Source organism: Nyctibius grandis, chromosome 10, assembly GCF_013368605.1.
Source record: "Nyctibius grandis isolate bNycGra1 chromosome 10, bNycGra1.pri, whole genome shotgun sequence".
In the NCBI taxonomy this organism is placed as follows: Eukaryota; Metazoa; Chordata; class Aves; order Nyctibiiformes; family Nyctibiidae; genus Nyctibius; species Nyctibius grandis.
Window position 1 is genome coordinate 9,754,034 of NC_090667.1, and position 18,599 is coordinate 9,772,632.

The 18,599-nt window shown below is 59.9% G+C and overlaps 1 protein-coding gene across 2 annotated transcripts; it reads right to left on the minus strand.

The window, feature by feature from the left end:
- Positions 1-1,103: 1,103 nt before the first annotated feature.
- On the minus strand, positions 1,104-17,218 carry GRK6 (G protein-coupled receptor kinase 6). 2 transcript variants are annotated; one of them, XM_068409691.1, is made up of 16 exons: positions 17,148-17,218; positions 13,630-13,725; positions 10,799-10,911; positions 10,399-10,476; positions 10,026-10,126; positions 8,637-8,729; positions 8,245-8,308; positions 7,479-7,619; positions 6,598-6,788; positions 5,771-5,808; positions 5,541-5,630; positions 5,241-5,449; positions 4,850-4,987; positions 4,460-4,597; positions 4,165-4,299; positions 1,104-2,611 (listed from the first exon to the last, which is right to left on the minus strand). In XM_068409691.1, exons 1-16 carry the CDS (start codon positions 17,197-17,199, stop codon positions 2,561-2,563), a joined length of 1,728 nt encoding a protein of 575 aa, XP_068265792.1. In that variant the 5' UTR covers positions 17,200-17,218; the 3' UTR covers positions 1,104-2,560. The 2 variants fall into 2 exon arrangements, with proteins under 2 accessions (XP_068265792.1, XP_068265793.1); XM_068409692.1 differs by having other exon boundaries at positions 1,104-3,360.
- Between the last annotated feature and the right edge of the window lie 1,381 nt (positions 17,219-18,599).

The window sequence follows — 18,599 nt, forward strand, 5'->3', positions numbered from 1 at the left end:
AGGACAGGGATGGGGACGAGACACCCCCGAACGCGGGGCTGGGACACAGCTGGGCAGGGGGCAGCTGGGGACAGGCAGAGCCCCTTCCACACCCCGCTCACAGCTCAGCCATGCGCTGCCTGCACCCCAGCCCTGCCCGCAGAGCCACGCTGACCCTGTGAGACACCGCTAACACCCCGGGTGACCCCGGGACCTCGTGCCAGGGTGCCACAGCCCAGGCAGTGCCGGCAGGGTGGCACGAGCATCCCTGGCCGTGTGGTGGGAGCAGCAATCCTCAGGCCGTCCCCATCCCCCCGCCCTGCCTGCCTTCCTTCCACGGCTGCAGAAAATTCCTGGATTTTACCCCAAGATGCCCCCTCTGAGTGTGAGAACTCCTCCTCGGCCTGCTCCCATAGCAACTGTTCCCTAGCTACCCAGCCGCACTTGCTATTCTCATCCCTGTGCAGCTGCGTGCGGCCCCCCCGCCCCGTGCACCCAGGCTGCCGACGCTGCCGCTGACCCCAAACCCCAAACCCACCGCCTCGACCTCCCCTGCGTGCACCCTGACCTGGATGCCCCTCGTGCCACCTGTCCTGACCCTAACCCTGCTCATGCCGTGTCCCCACTTTGAGGGGCTGTCCCTTGTGGCACAGAGGTCCCCCTCAGCAGGGTTCCCCCCCCCGAAGCAGCGATGCAGTGCCCAGAGGGGAGTGGGACTCTGCCCCAGCCCCACAGCACACCCGTGACAGCCCCAGGGCTGCCCAGTGCCCAGGAGAGGCTGTGCCAAGGGCGGATGGGGCAGCATGGGGACCACAGGAGACATGGGCACCCCAACGGCACAAGGCCTTGTACCTGCCCCTGCACTGACCAAACCACCCAGCAGAAGCCACCGAGGGCCACCCACGATCCCTGGGGGCTCAGGATCAGCCCTGGCCCTGGAGGGCAGCCCCAGCCCTTCCCTGCAGGACAGGAGCACCCGCAGAGCCCACGGCAGCTCAGGAACGGGGGTCTCTGCTCATCTCCTCGTTACAGCCACCACCCCTGTATGGCCTGGACACGACAGCAATATAAGGCACAGCCAAGCTTATGCTTAACAAAAGGTTAAAAATTTAAATACTCTCCAACTTTAGTGCAAGGCAAGCAACTGATACCACAGGTCCAAGTAGGTGCTCAGCCCCCCCGGGGGGCCTGGCTCAGAAGGAGCACGAGGCAGCAGCACACACGTGCACACACGCGTGTGCGTACATATACACACACAGAGAACAGACAAGTTATTGCTCAGGACACAGCTGGGACGAGCGTGCACAAGAGGGGACAGGACAAGCGGAACAGAGATGTGGGCTGAGCCCCATGCTGCTCCCCAGGGACACGCGGGGCTCCAGCCCCTCCGTTCCTGCCCTGCCCTTGGGCACAGGGGCTGTGCTGTCTCCCCGGGGCCCCTGGGGACACACGCTAAGCCGGTACAGCAGGCAGGCTGGTCCTGGCCCTGCTCGCTCTTGGGTCACAGCTCACAGCATGACCCCGGGAAGGGACATTCCCTTTACCGCAGCTTTGCTCCCCGAGAGCAGGGTCCCTTATGCGTCTGCTCCTCAGACACTGAGCTGAGCCTGGGGACTATGGCACCCCCAGCACGCACAGATGGCTGGTCCGGAGCTGGTGGAACCGTGCTGGGGCCATCCTGCACCACACCAGGGATCAGACCGACGCTTTGGACACACAGCAGGTGCCGTGGGAGCAGCTGTGTCCCGCTGTGCCGCAGGCAGCCTGCCGGCAGTCTGGAGAGGGGGCCGGGATCAGCTCCCTGGAGCTGGCAGCACGTGTGAGACGAGGCAGGAAGAAGCAGGCTCCGACAGACAGGCAAGCGGGGATGAGGCAGCGACGCTCTGCTGCCAGGATGCAATGGTAGACGCTTTGGCACAGCGGTTTCCTGTGCCTCGGGGCTGAGCAATGGACTCCGCTGGAGCCAAGGACGCCTCAGCATGGCCAGAAAGGTCCAGGAAAGATGCTTTAGACACCTCAAGGCACAGAAGGCCTCTGCCCAGGACTCCCTGGTACAAAGCTGGGACTGTCGCTCCCCCCATAGGAGGACATTTGTGCCTGTGACAGGGTGGGGGCAGTGCAGGCCCCCACCTATAGATTAAAAACCAACATGTGATATGTACAGACCAACATACATAAATATACACCAAACCTGCAGTGCCGCTTCGGCACCATGGAATGTGTCAGCAGAGCTGCTCCAGCCCGGCCTCGGCCCACGCGGGCGCAATCCCTCCCTCCCACCCTCGGTCCGGGAGGGGAGCGGCGGCCAGCGGGCTGCAGCAGCACAGTCCCAAGCGGCAGATTCAGAAGTGTCCAGGTCTGTCTCGGGGACAAGAAGTCCCCGGCCAGGGGCACCCTGGCCCAAGCCGCATGCTGCTGCCAGCCCTGGAGCCATCCTCACAGTCTTCAAATAAGACGTATAAAGCTGTAAACAAATCCACCTTGCGGGGCCGCTGCCGCCTTGTCCTTCAGGCTGGGCTGCTGCTCTGCTGGGCACCCGGAGAGGCAAGGGGGTCCCAGGGGCTGGAGAACAAGCTGTGCTCTACAGCCGGGTGGGCTCTTCCTCGCTGTCGCTGCAGTTTCCACAACAGTCCTGAAGTCAGAAGGGCGAGGAGAGGGAGAAGGGAGAGAGGAGCACAGCAAGCAGAGGGTGAGCACAGTCACACAACCCAGCCTACAGCTGCCCTCAGGCAGGGAAGGGCCAGGCCCCCCCTGAGCCTGTGCATGGGTGAGCTACATGGAGGCAAGGGGCTGGAGGGGATCCCCAGTCTGCAGAGAAACAGTCAAGCTGCAGCTGGGGGTTCAGCTCCTGGCAGACAGACTGGTGAGCACGCAGCTGACTAGCTCAGAAGCTGGGAAGAAGATGGGCTCCGTGGACTACAGCCACCCAGGGAGACAGCTCAGTGCCAGCACAGACGACCTGCCCCGCTCAGGGCTCAGCCGGCCACAGAAGCAGCTGAAGCCCTTTTTGCTGGAACGGGAGGGAGCCTGAGCACAGGGCAATGCCAAACCCTTCACAGGTTCTCAACCCTTGTGTGTTCCAGACATCCGAAGATGAGTGAAGGGAACTTCCCACAGCCCCCTGGGAGCGGAGCTCCCAGCAGCGGCAGTGCAGGGGCAGCTTTGGCTCAAGCTGAGGGCAAGGCCTCCCTCACGAAGGCAGCGAGAGCAGGGAAGCGGGATTAGTGGCTCAGGGGACAGTTAGAACAATAAGCAGCTTGTGCTCTGCTGGGGGAAGGGGATAGGCACTGAAGGACAACACTCCTCTTTCCCAGATCTTGCCACGTCCGCGGGCCACCGGGTATTTCCCTGAGCAGAGCAGCCAGGAGAGACTGCTCACCTCTGGAAAGAGAAAACACGTGGCAAATCACAGCTCAACCCCTGCTACAGGCAGCTGCCCATCCTCCGGCAGGTCCTGCCTGCCTCAGCAAGGGCTGGGTATCCCAGCCCGGAGCTGGCCCTGGCTCGGGCAGCCCACTGAACAGTGAAGCACAACTCGGAGCTCGTTGGGGAAGCAGGAGTCAGCACCGGGTGGCTGAGAGGAGGTCCAGAGCCAACCACGCTCGAGTCCCACAGCTGCAAGCAGCTGTTGAGAGGCAGCAGCCCAGACTTTGCCAATCCTGGAAAGAAGGCAAAGACTGTTCTGGGCAGAGGAGACAGGCAGGCAAGCAAGCCCATAGCAGCTGCAAGACATTTCCGTTCTCCTCATCCCTCGAAAGCACTGCTCTCTCTGCCTGCTCAAGGTCTGGCAGAAATGCTCTGGGGAGCCCAGGAACCCATTCCAAGAGCAAGGTCTTCTTCAGGGATGGTACTATTCATGCAGGAAGGGAGCAGACTCGCTGTTTTAGAGCCTTCAATGACATCCCTCTCCCTGCGTGACCGCAGCACGTTTAGCCAGGACACTCCATCCCAGCCCCCTCGACTCCCGCAGCACAGGTAGTGCCAGCCAGGTGAGGGCTGGCTCCCTGCAGCCTTGCCTGGGTCCCCCTGAGAGCCCTGGGGTCTGGCCACCCAGCAAAGGAGGAGACTTTGCCTGCTTCCCCCCCCGTGCCCACCTCCCTGCCAGATCTGCCTGGCACAGGCAGGAGCAGGCTCAGTGCTGCCAGAGGACTTGCTGGGGAGGAAACGCTGGGCAAACACTCTTACCTGTCTGCTGAATAAGCGCTGGAGTAACCCTTTTTTGGGCTGTGGAGAAGGCTGCCCTTTCCAGTCTAGGTCTGGGGGCACCGTGCCGTCTGTGCTAAAGACATTCAGCTCCTTAAAACACTCGGTCTCGATCATCTGGAAGAGGACAAAGATGGCTGCAGCAACTGCCACACAAAGCCCATCACCGAGGGCCCAGCAGAGCACAAGAGCAGCAGGGACAGCACGAACCCTGTGGGTCACTGCACTCGGCCATGGTGGACACAAGCTGGAGCAAAGACCTGTCCTGCAAACCTACCTCATTCTGCCAAGGAATGGGCACGCTTCCCGTGGCAAACTTCTGGTAGAAGTCGTTGTCCGTGGGCTCCAGCTCCACCCCCTTCACCGTGGAGAACTGCTCGATGTCCAGAACATCCTTGCAGTAGATAGCCTGGGGCTAAACAGCACAAGGACTGCTCTAATGCCAGGCTCCAGGAAGATGCCACCAGCTCACACAACCGTGGCTTGTGGCCAAGCCCAGGCCCCCTCTCTCTGCAGCCCAGAGTCTTGCTTGACCTCTGTTCTGCCAGGCTGCAGAAACAAGAGGGAAGGGGATGGGTGCCACCTCCTCAGGTGAGCCACCCCAGGGCTCCTGCTTCCCTTGACAGCACCAGTGACTGAAGAGGTCAGGACACAGATAGGCACTTACATCTGGCTTGAAGGGGGGGTCCAGCATGCCTGCTTCCAGCCTCCTGAAGTTGAGGTGCTTGAAGAGAGGGTGCTCCTTCACTTCCTTGGCCCCAGCTCCTCGGCACCCCAGGCGCTCCAGAGGGTCTTTGCACAGGAGCTGGAACACAAAGGAAATCAGTGCCCCGGGTGGAAGGTGCTTCAGGCAGGAGCAGCCCTGAGCCTCTAGGGATGGCACGGGCTGGGCAGCTGGGAGAGCGAGGAATTAAGGCACTCTGGACCCTCCTGCGCTGCCTTATCAGAGACAAGGGAACCTGGCTGACACCAGCACCTCTACAGGGAGCAGCCCCGATGTTCTCCTGCTGCGTGCAAAGAGGTGGTGGGAGCGAAGGGACGGGGATGCACACTCGTACCATGGTGCAAAGGGAGCGGGCGCAGGGCGAGAACTTCTCCGAGTACTCCTCCTGCACTTCCTTCACCAACCGCTCCACCTCCTCCCGCTTGATCTTCTTCTTGCGCTGCTGGAAGGGGGACTGTCCCTCGATCATCTCATACACCAGGCAGCCCAGAGCCCACCAGTCTGGGCTGAACGTGTAGCGCTCGTTCTTCACTACCTCCGGAGCTACGTAGGAGCAGGGGTGAAGGACGTGTGAGGGCAGGGAGAGCACGTGTGCAGTCACAGAACACTTTTATATTAAACCAGGGCCACTTACCCATGTAGCCAACTGTCCCCACCCGGCCCTTGATTGTTTGGCCCTCCGGCACGTGCACAGCTAGCCCCAGGTCTGAGATACGGATGTGACCTGCATGGAGGAGGGGGCAAGTTAACAGGACAAGGTCAAGGGACAATGTTTGAAGCTGCCAAGAACACAGAGCAACCCTGGTTCAAGCAGAGGAAGAGAGAAGGACCCAGGCCCAGGGCTCCTCTTGCCCCTGTACTCACCATGGTCATCCAGCAATATGTTTTCTGGCTTCAGGTCCCTAGGAAGGAAGAGACTTGATTAGCAAGAAGCTCGTTGTCAAAGCAAAGGACACAAAGAACAGCGGCATCTCAAGAAGTCACAGATAAGCAGCAGAGGGATACAATGCCCCTGCCTCGGGCACACAGATGACCTTCCCCTCCCCAGAGTTAGCCATAAGAGTTCTCCCCTCCTGGGCAGAGATGCTGGTCATGACAACTTATAACCCTCCACAAGAAAGCAGTGAGCCCGTGGCTCATTCCCTCTTTGCAGTGCAGAGCTCGCTATGGGGCAGGCCGTGCAAGAGAGAGGCAGCGGGGGCTGCTTCTGCTTGTCCTGCCCCAGGGCAAGGCGCAGGGTAGGGCTAGAATGGACTTTCTGGCCCCGTGTGTAGCCATGCTAACCCTAACGCTGCATCACACAACCTGGTGAGTAGTCATACAATCAGCTTGTTCTCCCTCCTGCCCAGCTCTCTGGACCTTACTGGGGCAGCCTACCCTCCTTTGTTCTAGTGTCAATACTGCCCCAGGAGTTAAGCACCCAAGTGCCTGCCCCGAGGCATTCACAGCATGATCACATCCTGTTCTTGGCGATCGTTTACCAGCACGAGGAAGCCAAGCTAAGCTCTCCCCTCTCTCCCATGAGATCAGCTTTCTGTTCCGGCTCCCCTCTCCCCCAGCTCTGTGCTGCTCTCAAGCCTGAGTTTATTTTCTTGAGCATGCAGACCCAGCTGGGCTAGTAAGAGCAGCAGGAACCCTCTTGCTTCTGCAGCCCATACAAGGTCTCCCAGCAGGGACCCGGCAGCACGCACCTGTACACTATCCTCTCCTGGTGCAAGTCCTCAAGGCCACAGCAGATCTCGGCAGCATAGAAAGCTGCCCGGGGCTCCTCGAAGCCAGCCTCTCCCATGTGGTAGATATGGAACTTGAGGTCCCCTCCATTCATGAGGGTCAGCACTAGGCAGAGAGCATCTTTAGTTTCATATGCATAGGCTAAGCTCACCTGCAATTCAGGGCAGAAAGGCTGTTAGAAGACACAGCTGGAAGAGGGAGGTGCCCACACTCTGACGGGCACTTTGTCACCTAAGCAGCCTCTCACGGGCAGGACTGGGCCTTTACCAGCAGAGGAGACAGAGGGGAAACTGTGCAAACCCAGGGAGGACATGGAAGTGCCCAGCAGCACCTGCACACCCCCAGCTTTCCTCAGACAGTGAGGACACTATTTCCCTGAGCCAGAACTGCTCCCCTCCAGGGCAAGGAGCACCCAACAGCAACCCCGGGACAGCGCCTGATGAATCCTCCATAAGGGAAGGTTTCAGGCTGTCCACACCTCAGTGCAGCCAGGGAGAGAGCTCCCCACCACACAGCTCAGGGCTAGGCTTCTGCCCATTTGGCTGTCTGGAGAGACAGTTCTCACTGCTTTCTTTTGCCCCAGAGGTTAAGAAGGTGCCTGTGAGACCAGATGGGTGTTTAGGCCTGACTTTGGGTGCATTTAGGTCATCTTGTGGAGGCAGTAGGAGGTCCTGCCAGACCCCAGCCTTGTGAGAGATCTGCAGGCACCAGGACCCTACCCCATGGGCAGGGCCTGCTCCTGTCTCTCCCCATGGGGTGAGGAGCACAGAGGTGCTGGGCCGGCTGGTTGGAGGAAGAATCAACCACCGCAGCAAAGTGAGAGCAATTCCTATGTACTTACTACAAACCTACTGTTCACTTTTTCCAGGATCTGTTTCTCATTCAGGGCCATGGCCTCTCCCTTCCGCTTTTTGATCCGTTTCTTCTCCAGCTTCTTGCAGGCATACATCTTCCCCGTGGCACGCACTTGGCAGGCACAAACCTGGAGGGGTGACAAGGCTCAGCACCCTCCTGCTGCTGTTTCCAGGGCAGGGGTCTAGGTTCTGCTCTAAGGAAGAGGCACAGGAAGGCAAAGATGTCCCTGTTCCCACCTCATTCAGAGGTTAGCAAGAAGCCTGTTGTCAAAGCAAGGACAGAGGGAGCAGTGACATCTCCAGAGGTCACAGATAAGCAGCAGAGGACTGCGATGCCCCTGCCACCTGTAGCAGCACCATGGCTGGCGACTGGGAAGACAGAGGCCACTCCAGGAAGTCTGACAGTGACAGTTTTCAGCCGGGCAGTTTCACATACTAAGACACTAGGAACAGACCTGACTCTGCGCAGGCAGCAGTACGCACCACAGGGCATGTGCTACCTACCCTGTGCAACACCTCCCACACCTCCAGTGCCTGGCTCCTGCCCCCCAGGGGGGAACTGACAGATCATGCAATGCCCAGCGCACAGCAGTGCGCAGCGCAGAGTCCCCATAGCCCCCCCAGCCAGGAGCACCCGCCTCCAGGTGCTGGAGCAGCTTGTGGCACCCTGATGGCCAACCCAGGCCCGCATCTGGCAGAAGGCAACGGTGGCTGCCTGGTAGCCGGAATCCAGAGGAAATGCTGGTCACTTACCTCCCCAAAACCGCCCTTGCCGAGCACACGGTACTGGCGGAAAGTGTTTTTGGTCACTGGCTGCCTGTGAGGCAAAGAAAACTGGAGTGAGATGGGAGCAGGGGAAGAGCAGGGGCTGAAGCCCAAACCACACCCATGCCCTGGCCTGAGAGACTGTGGTTCGCCCCAAAACCCCTGCTCGAGCAGACCTTGCTTCCCTGCGAGGCAAGCAAGGCTGGGGCAGCCAGTAGAGGCTGGTGGTGCCAATAAAGGGCCCTGAAGGGGAGCAAGAACAGACAAAGGCCAAGCCCTTGGCTCCTGACAGGGCCCAGCGTGGGAAGAAGCTAAAGGGACCCCTCAGGCAGCCCATACAAGCAGGGTGCAGGTCTCCCAGCGATGCCGGGGAGCATTACCGTTCCAGCCATTTCCACTGCAGGAAGCGGTTGAAGTACAAGCTGTCGAGGTAGTCAGCAAAGGGAGCCACACTCAGGTAGTCGTGGATAAGCCTAGGAGAGAGCAGAGCCAGCAAGGCTGCTGAGAGCTGATCGCAGCTGTGGAAGAGGTCGGTGGTCCAAGGAAAGAGGAGGTGAGCAGGCCCGAGAGCGCGGTCACTTTGCCATCCCCTCACCCAGCCTGGCACTGAACGACCCGCACAGCCCCCGGCCCAGAAAGCCCAGCCTCTGCGTTAAGCCTGATGCAAAAGGAAGGCACGTTGGAGGTACTGCTGTGACCAACACAGCACCCTGGGACGGGGCTGGCACTGCTAATTGTGGCCTCTCAGCACCAGCCCGGGCTGCGGGACAAAAGGGGACGGTGGGACTCTTTGCAATCGTCCCTCTGCTCACAGGGCAAATGCGCACGCAAGGCTGTAATCAGCTGCCGAAAGCTGCTAGCAATGTTCAGCGCCAGGCGCTGAGTTGTTCACTTTCAGATGAATATCCAGCACAAAAGGCCACAGGGGATCCTGCTCAAGAGAGCTAACTGCCTCGGAGACCGGTGCCAGGGCTGCCCAGCGGAGTAAAGAGCCTTAGACACAGCGTCTAGACTGGAGACGTGCATCAAGGAGAAGCGGATGGGTTCTTCCCCTTTCAGAGCTTGCCAGGAGCAGGCAGGGCCCAGCCCGGAGGCTCTGCATTCAGACAGCGACACTAGTTACCACACACAGAGCTAACGCTCCCCTGAAGACTGCAGCAAACCCATTGCCACAGCCCTGCACTCAATTAGGCAACGTGCTCCAGCTACTGTTCAGGGAGGGGTGGAGGCCATAAGCCCGGTTTGCCTAACAGCTTCCGCTTCGCACCCGGAGCCAGGACCTCGGCCACTGCTTCTGCAATGGGAACAGAAGTGACCTTAGATCCTGCAGCAACAGCCAGCGTAACTTCACCACAACGGCCACATCTGGGGCCAGCGGGAGAGGACAGCTGGCACTGGGACTGCAGCTGTCAGCTCTGCTCTACGGGTGCCTACGAGATCCTGGCACAAGCCTCGGAACAGCATGGCCAGATGCTGAGGCTTGCTGAAATAGGGTCTTCCCAAATGGCAACTCAGACCCACGGCAGACTGAGAGGAGTGACGGAGGTTTCTGCAGCAGCTTGTGGCTCCCAGAGCCCACGGGAGCTCCTTGCACTTGCTTTCCTGTAGCTGTGCTGCAAACTGCTAACCCAAAACTCCCCAAGCCCCAGCCTTAGCACCAGCCCTCACTCTCCCGGAGGAAGGGACCACAAGGGACGAGGTGATCTAACAGCAGCATCAACCCCATGCCATGGTGTGACCTGCAGGCAGGCCCCAGCCCCGCAACTTACTTAGTGGATTCCTTGAAGAGCTCCTTGGAAGGTTCCTGCTCCAGTCTCTCACAACAGGCATCCACCAGCTGCGAGGGAACTTCAGGCACATGGTCCTCACTCTGGGGACAAAGGGACGGAGTCAGGCATAGGGAGCAGAGCCCGAGGGTCCTGCCAGGAAGGAGAAGCCCACAGGAACAGCACACAGGTGCCCATCTGCTTTAGGGCCAGTGGGAAAAGCAGCATGGTCGCTTGTGAGGTGGTGGGGTGGCTCCATACTCTGCCCTTACCGTCCTGCCCAGCATGTTCGCTGTGGCAGGACATGGGTAATGACGGCCGTCAGCTTTCCAGCTGTTCTACCATTGCAGGCAGCAAACACAACCCTCTTACTCACGTTTGGCTTCAAGTACTTTTCGATCAGGTGCTGCCCGCATTCCTTCCGCTTCTCATCTGGAGCCACTTCGTACCCTGCCTGAACAGAGCAAACAGCGTGAGGAGCAGGCCCAGCCAGGCACCGAGCCTTGCTACCGGGCAACAGCTGCAGAGCAGCAACACCCTCTGCCCAAGGTTTCCCATGCTTTCCTGGAAAACCAGATCTCCAGCAAACAGCTCCCTAAGCAAAGGCCCAGCCCTGTCTTGAAGAAACTGCAACTCACAGGTTTTTCCTTCAGGAAAACCCTACATGGCCAGAAGTACCTGGCAACTGCCTGAGTGCCCAGGGCCAACCAGTCCATGCCCAGGTGCCAAGAACATCCCTGCCTATCCCAACAAATCCCGACGGGCTTTGCTCTTACCACTGCATCCAGGAACTTGACGCAGCGTGACAGCTCAGGTCGTGTCTCGCAGAACTGCCGAAAGAGCACGCGCCCGATGGGCTGCTTCTCGCACAGGCTGTGGTAGTCCCGCTCTGCAAATGTGGAGAAGATCACTCACTGCCGACCCCCAAGGAGCAGCCACAGCCCACTGCCCCGGCCGCAGGCAGCAGTGCAGAGGCTTGCGACCCGTCAGCTGGCTGCTCACAGGTCCCACCAGCCTGAGCCTCCCACGAGCGTGAAACGCACCCAATGGGGACAAGAGGCACGACCGAGCTTTTACGTTCCCCTGTGGAGGATTCTCTTCCCTGGAAAAGGTTTGAACGGCTGTTCTGTACAACCTGCCCCTCTTGTTTGTAGCAAGGGACCTTGGTGGCCCCTGCTTGCCTGGAGGCTCTCTTCTCAAACCTCTCCCTGCAGAGATGGACTGACTACTCCAGACACACAACCTTCCTTGGAACACAGCGAGCTTATTTCGAGGCAGATCTTCCAGACCAAGAGTTGCTCTGATGACTCTGACAAACCACTCATATTCCCAAAGGCCCTCCTGGGAGCAGCAGCACCAAAATGGAGGGCACCATTTCCACAGATGTCCTGTTAATGCTGCACACAGCAATGGGTTCCCCTCACTCCATGGGTCAGCCACTCACTTGTATGTCAGCTCCTACTGCCCTCTGGAGCGCAGCTTCCCTGCTGATTCCTCCTACCCCTCTCTGAAGTCTGGCAGCCCAGGCACAAACCCCTTTGACTCTCCAGAGCACTTCCAGTTCTCTGGGTTTTTTTTGCCTCTCCTTCCATTCATAAGATGTCGTTTGATCGTGGGCCAGAACAGATTTCTGTTCCAGCCATTGCAACCGATGGCTGTGGGCTGCCTGGGGTGCAGATGTGCAGCCATCCACTGGTGCAGGGGATCTTCCAGCACTCCCTGGGCCTGGGTAGTGCTGGCCTTCCCCTCCACACGCAGCAGTTTCTCCCGAGGAAGCTGTGGCTTCCTGAGGGTGCACGAGAGCACGGAGACGGCCAGGCTGTGCTGGGGGAGGAGGCTGCCTTGCCAGCTCCGCTGCACCGGCCGGTTTCTTTGTGTCTGCAGGGGAAGGAGTTCCCTTCAGCTGGGCAGGATGAGAGTTTGCTGCCAGTGAGATCAGAAGCTTTTGGCTGCCCTCGCCGCTGCCCAGGCTCACACAAGGTTGCTCCCTGTGGTCAGGGCACACAAAGCTTAATTCTGCAGTGGGCAACCAGCCCACCACGGCCACGAGTCCTGCCAAGCCTCTGGAATAGGAAAGAAATGCCTTTCTAGCAGGCTGTGAGGGGAAAACAAAACCACTCCAGCCAAAGAGTGACCCAAGCATGAGGAACAGGGTCACCTTTCCCACAGGGAAACCAAGCGAGGCGGCTGCCACCTGGGCCAGAAGCACTTCTCGCATGCCTCCCCAAGGGAAGTGGGGACACGGGTGGTGACAGCCAGCTTCTGGGAGGGACTTGCCTCCCAAAGCATCACAAGGTCACCGTCCCGGACAGTGGGACAGCAGAGACAGACAGACCACCAGCACTCACCACCAGCAAACAGGCAGCACAACAAAGGTGAAGTTCAGTGCGGGAAAACATGTCACGACAGCCAGAGGAAGGGCGGCTGCAGACAGAGGATGGGCATTATCTGAGGGAAAGCTCTGCTGAGGGCACACAAGTCAGAGAAAAAGACAGGGGTCGCGATGGCCAAGATGGGAGCTGCAAGGAGAGCCCATGGCAGAGCTGCATTCGGTGCTCAGAACTTGCTCCAGAGGCAGTTTGCAGCAAAACCGAGGGTAGAGTCCCCATCCGACCACACTGGACTGCGAAGCTGGCCCTGGGAGGTGGTGCACAGCATGCACAGCAGCAGAACCAGGCTGTTGTGAGCTTGGAGGTTACAGTGTGGATGATGGAGATTAAGTTACGCCAGGTGCTACAGTCCCATGTACCCTCTAAGGGGGCCACTCTTCTCCTTGGGGCTGCCAGGACCTGGAAAACCTGGGCAGGGTGGAACTGGGGACAGGAGCTGCAGAAACCTCCCAAACCCACCCAGCCCAGTGACAGCTGCTCTGAAACAAGGCCACCGCCGTGCCACCCTCCATCTGGCAGATGAATCTGGAGTAATAATTTAAACAACCTCTCCCCTTCCCAGGAAGCGGAGTATTCCCACCCTCTGTGCCCCAAAACAATTTCACATGATCTCAGGACCAAGCCTGCTGCACAAACATTAAAACCATGAAGAGTACAAAGTGCAGTATTAAAATGACAGGCCAAGCCCTGTCCAACTGTACAATTCTCATCCGTACCGCACAGCAAGAACCCAGTTTTGCCCGAGAAAAGCTGCTGTGTTAGCGTTAGAAGCCGAGGTCTGCAGACCAGGGCTGAAACCTGGACAGGGAATCCAGAGGAAGTTAGCAGGACCTTTGTTATTTATGCAAAGGCACCCCAGAGTGATGCTCCAAAACTCTGCAGCACCGAGCAGGTCTGTTTGCACAGAGAAGGTGGCGTATCTCTGGTGAAGCTCATCGCAGCCTAGAAGGTGGGTGGGTACATCGACAGGCGTTATCTGGTGAGCGCCATGCAGCTGTGACTTACCTACCCATCGTTTCTCCCCTGCACCCCGAGCTCCGAGTGATCCTGGCTGGGCTTTGGCCGACACGTGCCCCGTTACACGTGCCCCGTTACACGTCCCTGACCCTCACACGACTCAATTTTGGGTGCACAACACTCACACATGCTCACCCACCAGCCCCGCTCCGGAGCGGAGCCCGGGCGCTGCTCAGCTCCCGCCAGCTGCCGCGTCTCACCGAGGGTTTGTCGAAGGTCCTCGCAGAGGCTGATGTGGGGGAACTGCAGCATCTGGCGCCATTTCTTACTCTTGCCTTTCCGGTTTCCGCCACCACCTGCGGGGCACACAACATCAGTTATGTTATGAAGTGAGGGGTGTGAAGTTATGAGTTATGAGGCAAGGATGTCCGACTGCAGCCCAGCCTTGCCAGGAGCCGAGAGAGGAGACACCCTCTGCCCATTTACACGAGCAAGCCCAGGCAAGGAAAACAAGACCAAAGTGATATCACCATCTCCTGGCTGGTGGAACACAAGCGTTAGAGCCTCTGACTGCCAGAGGAAGCAGATGGACCAACCTCGCTGGCTGCTGAACAAAGCCCCAACCAAGAACACAAAGACCTTTCACCTGGACATCTCTGTTAATTCATCTTTAAGATGGGAGAATCAGGGCAGGAGTGCCTAAACCCACAGATTACTCTATGCCTGCACAAGAGTTCTTGGCTCCCAGGCCTGTCCTCAGGACCTCTGCATAACTAATCACCTCTCGAGGCCAAGCCTTGCTCGGCCTGAAGCTCTTCCTGCTGTAGTAAGGATGTTCATGCCACCTACTCATTCCAGACTGATTGCTTACTCCAGGGAGGGGCTCTCAGAGGGAGGACATGAAGCTGGGAGACAGGAATTCCTGCTCTAATCCCGGCTCCACAGACAACTCACTGCATCGCCCGGGGCTCATCACTTCAGTTTCCCACCTGTGAAGTGGGGACACTCCCACCTTTCTCCAGAGATAAGGCAGTCTCAGAAAAGCAAGATCGGAGAATCAGATATTATTGCAACTTCAGTTGCTGCAGTAAATGCCCAGTGCTGTAGGACAGGGTGGGAAAGCTTCTAGATAAACCAAAAAATTTACATCATAGCAAGCACTAAGTACTGAAATAGGGATTGCTGGGATCAGCCAGCCTCTGGGGATCGCCTTCACCCTGCCAACACACACACACACCATCTCCCACCTCCCTTTGGAAACACACTAAACCACCCTGCCAAAGGTGGTTGGGCCAAAGGCACGGCTTTCTGAAATCACAGAGGGGTTGAACATCGCTTATCAGCTCTTGAGAAACACTTTCATAACCATTTCCTCCACTGCCGATGCAATTCAGCCCCTAGTCCTAGACACAGTCCCCAGGCATCCAGCTCCCCACGCTGCAGGAGGCCTTGGTTGGACACGCAGATGGGACGGGGCCGACACAGCTGGCCTTCTGCAGGGCCAGCCCCAGGCCCCAGCCCCTGGCACGCTGCGGGTCGCTGCGCTCCATCTGCCCCGCACCAGCAGCTGGGCTGCACGATTGTACAAACTCCGGAAGGAAGTGACTCAAGGGTAAGCAGGGGTGGAAGCAACCAGCAGCGCAGACACCTTCTTCTCAGCCACGGCTTGCGGCAACGAAACGGATGGGGACAACGAAGTGAGGGCACCGGAGGACAAGCCATCCTCACCCCCGGAGCGCCCAAGGGAAGGCAGAGCTGTGCCCCGCAGCGCCCAGAGGACGAGGACCGGCAGCTTGCGTTTCCTTGAGTTGTTTGCTTTGAAAGGAGGCTCCAGCGCCCTTCATGCCAGGTTCTTCCCCGCCCTCCCGGTGCTGCAGCCAACAGCCCAGCAGGGAACTTGTCTCCTGCACACCAACCTCCCAGCACCCCCATTTTGGGGATGGGGCAAGAGGTGGGCCGCCTGCACCCAGAGCTCACCACAAGAGAGCTTGAGGGCTTGGTGATAGCTCAAAACTGGTCTGTTGTCCCTCTGCCAGAGGCCAGCAGGCAAGGGGGACAAGGGGGGAAGGACCCTTCACCTTCCCTGGGCCAAACCCTCCTAGAAGAGTTTGAAGGAAATGTAGAGCATGGTTGTCTTACAGCAGCAGCTGAAGATGGCTGTCAGCAGCCCCCCAGTGACATCTCAGCCCCTCACCCCCACACCAGACCAGGAGACTCCCAAAAAGGCCGGGCTGGGGCAAAGCATGAGGTGCTGTCAGACGCGGCCAGCAAAGCGTCTCTGTCCTGGCACACAGGGTGCTCAAGCTCACCCCAGCAGCCACCATGGCCACCCAGCCATGGGTGGGAGAGCCATGGACAGGCAGCATAGCCACCCACAGCTCTCGCAGGCCAGGAACTGTCCGGCACAAGCATGCCAGTGGATCGTATCTGCCTGCAGCCAAACTGCCCACCGTGTGTCGAGGCTGAGGCACCAGAGGAGCTCTGGGAAGCAGCACCACAGCAGCCATCCGACGCCTCACTCCGCATCAGCAACCAAACCCCGCTCTGCCCAAGGCACAACAGGAGCCAGTCTCCTGGTCACTCACTCTCTGTGAAGCCAGACCTCGTGTCTTCAAGTCCCAAATGCCACTGTTCGGTTTTGTCTGGAGTTGGTTTTAAACCAAACCTTGCCATTATGAACCATCGTGTCATGGTCTACCACAGTCACCGTGTCTGAAGTACCTACACTAAGCCTGATTTTCAAGCAGCTCAGAAATATTTCTGCCTGTGTAAATTTAATTTCGTTGCTTTTTCCTCCCACAAATCCAATCTCTAAAGCCCTCTAACTGGATTTCGGTGGGTCCCTCGGGCTCCAGAATAACTTGGTCTAGCCAGCTGCACACCGTGGGCCAGGAGGGATTGTACTTCCCCACTACCATACGTGATCTAAGGAACCCCCTGACGCCTGGCTGAATCCGCATCTTCTCCGCAAAGGACCAGGCTCTGGAGTGACAGACTTCCAGCTCTCTCCTTACGCCATCCTGAGCCTTCCCCGCACGCAGGCTGCATCCCGCACCAGGGCCCTGCCGTTCAGCCGTCACCCCTGAAGAAGCAGCAGCAGGTTTGTGGCCCTGCAGTAAAGCTCCAGACGCGGAGCGGACCAGGGGCCAGGGCTGGTGTGAAGGTGGCGGAGGGGTGGGGCTCAGCGCCGGTTTCGGGCTCGGCCCTCGTGCGGGAAGCAGCACTTTGACCAGCCTGAAAGCAACTGTTTTCTCCTCCAGCTGCTTTTCCCCTCTGCCGGAGGAGCGAGGGCAGCCTCTGGGAGGGGTAAGCCCGGAGGCTGCCAGCCCCGGCGGGAGGCAGCGGGGTCTGCGGGGCGGCTTCCACCCGCCGAGGCAGTGACACCACCCCCGGAGGGCTCCGCACCCCCCGGAGGCCACCCAGCACGGGGTGCTGAGCAACCCCCGCCTGCCCGCAGCGGCACCCACCGGGGCTTCACTCAGAGCCCCAGCGCTTTGAGGCAGCCACTGCCCAACCCGCGCCGTTACCTCCCGGTTCCCCGCCGCGCCGCGGGCAGCCAAGGCCGGGACCCCCCGGCAGGGATAGCCCGGGGCTGGGTCCCGGGGGCGGACACCGCCTCCCGGCGGGCTCATGGCTCAGGCCACCGGCCGGCCGTCACCTCCCGGGCGTCGGGCTCGCTCCGCGGCCGGGCTGCCCCAGCGCCGCCCCGGGCCTGTCGCCTCCCCGAGGTCCCCCCCCAGCTCCGGGGACGGGCGTCCAACCTGGCGCCGCCGCTCACCTTCGCGGGCCTTGAGGAGGACGGTGTTGGCGACGATGTTCTCCAGCTCCATGGGCCCGGGCGGCGCCGGCGCCGCCGCCTCCCGCCCGGCTCCGCGCCGCTCCCCGCCGATCGGCCCGCGCCCCGCCGCCGCCTCCCCCCGCCGCCGCCGCGCCGCGCCCCGCCCACCTGTGCCCAGCCCACCAATGCCTGACCACGCTCCTCCCGCGCCGCGCTCCCATTGGCCCAGCCCCTCAGGAAGCCTCGCCCCCTCCGCCGCGCCGCTGCCTTCCCGTTGGCCCCGCGGAGGGCGGAGGTGTGGGAGGGCGGGGCGGGGAGAGAGAAGCGCGCGTCATTCGGCTCCCATTGGCGAAGCCTTGCCGGGAAGTGGGAACGGGCGCTGATTGGAGGGCGAGGTGTCACTCAGGGAGCGCAGCCACCGCTCCGGGAATGGATTGGGCGAGAATCAACGGCGCCCACCACATGAAGAGACCCGCCTTCTGCGGCATTTGATTGGGTGAGGAGCTGCCACTCCGCTGCAGAGTGGGTCGTGATAGGGGCGTTTCCGGGGGGGTGGGGCCGAGCGGCTGTTTATAAGGGGTCGCTTGGGGCGGGGCTCCCCAGAGCGTGGGTGCAGCCGGGCGGGGTTGGGGGGGGGGGGGTGAGGAAGGGAGGGTGGGGGCCCGGCCGCTGGTGCACCCACGGGCATCCCTCAGCTGTTCAAAGCAGTTACGTGTTTAGGGGAGCCTTCCCCCTCTTGGCAGCCTGGCCCTGTGTTCGCGATGGCCTCAGTAAAGTCTCCCAAGTGCCTTGTGTTGGTCAGTTCCCGCGTTGGGGGCGGGTGGCACAAGCTCTGGTGCTGTGTCTGGTCTCCCTCGTCACCGCTGCCGTGGAGGTTTGGGGGTTCCTCATTGCAATTTTTTTAACTGGTACTTCAGTTAGCAGCAGTTTTACCCTGCCTGAAGAGAAGCTGCAGTGTGGGAACCTGCTCCCCACCAATAAGTCATTGATTTCTCTGCAGAGCTCCATCCTCCTCAAGCTGCCCTTGGTAGTCTGTCAGCCCTGCAAGTGACCTGCCTGGCTCCTTACTTCTCCTGGGTGTAAAACCGCTCGCTAACCCTCTTACCTGTCAGCGAGTTGTGCCTGCCCTGCTTTCTGCTCCTGGCTTTCAGGTGTGGACGTCACCTCTGCCCCTTCTGATGGCTCCCTTCTCTTGCTCCAGCCCACAGGTGATGCCTCCTACCTTGCATGTGGTGGCTGGTACCAGTGGGGCTGCCCCAGGTGCAAGGTTGGTGGTGGCCAGGGCATGGAGGAGCACGTCATGATGGGCAGGTTGCTCCACTGGCCTCTGTCAATGGCAGCCTGGTGGTGGGGCCAACCTGGGCCCCTGAGCACTGCTCGGCCGGGCTGTGCTAGTGAGCAGAAGGGAAGGGGTTCATGTCCTCAGGCTGTAGCGAGGCTGATAATAACACA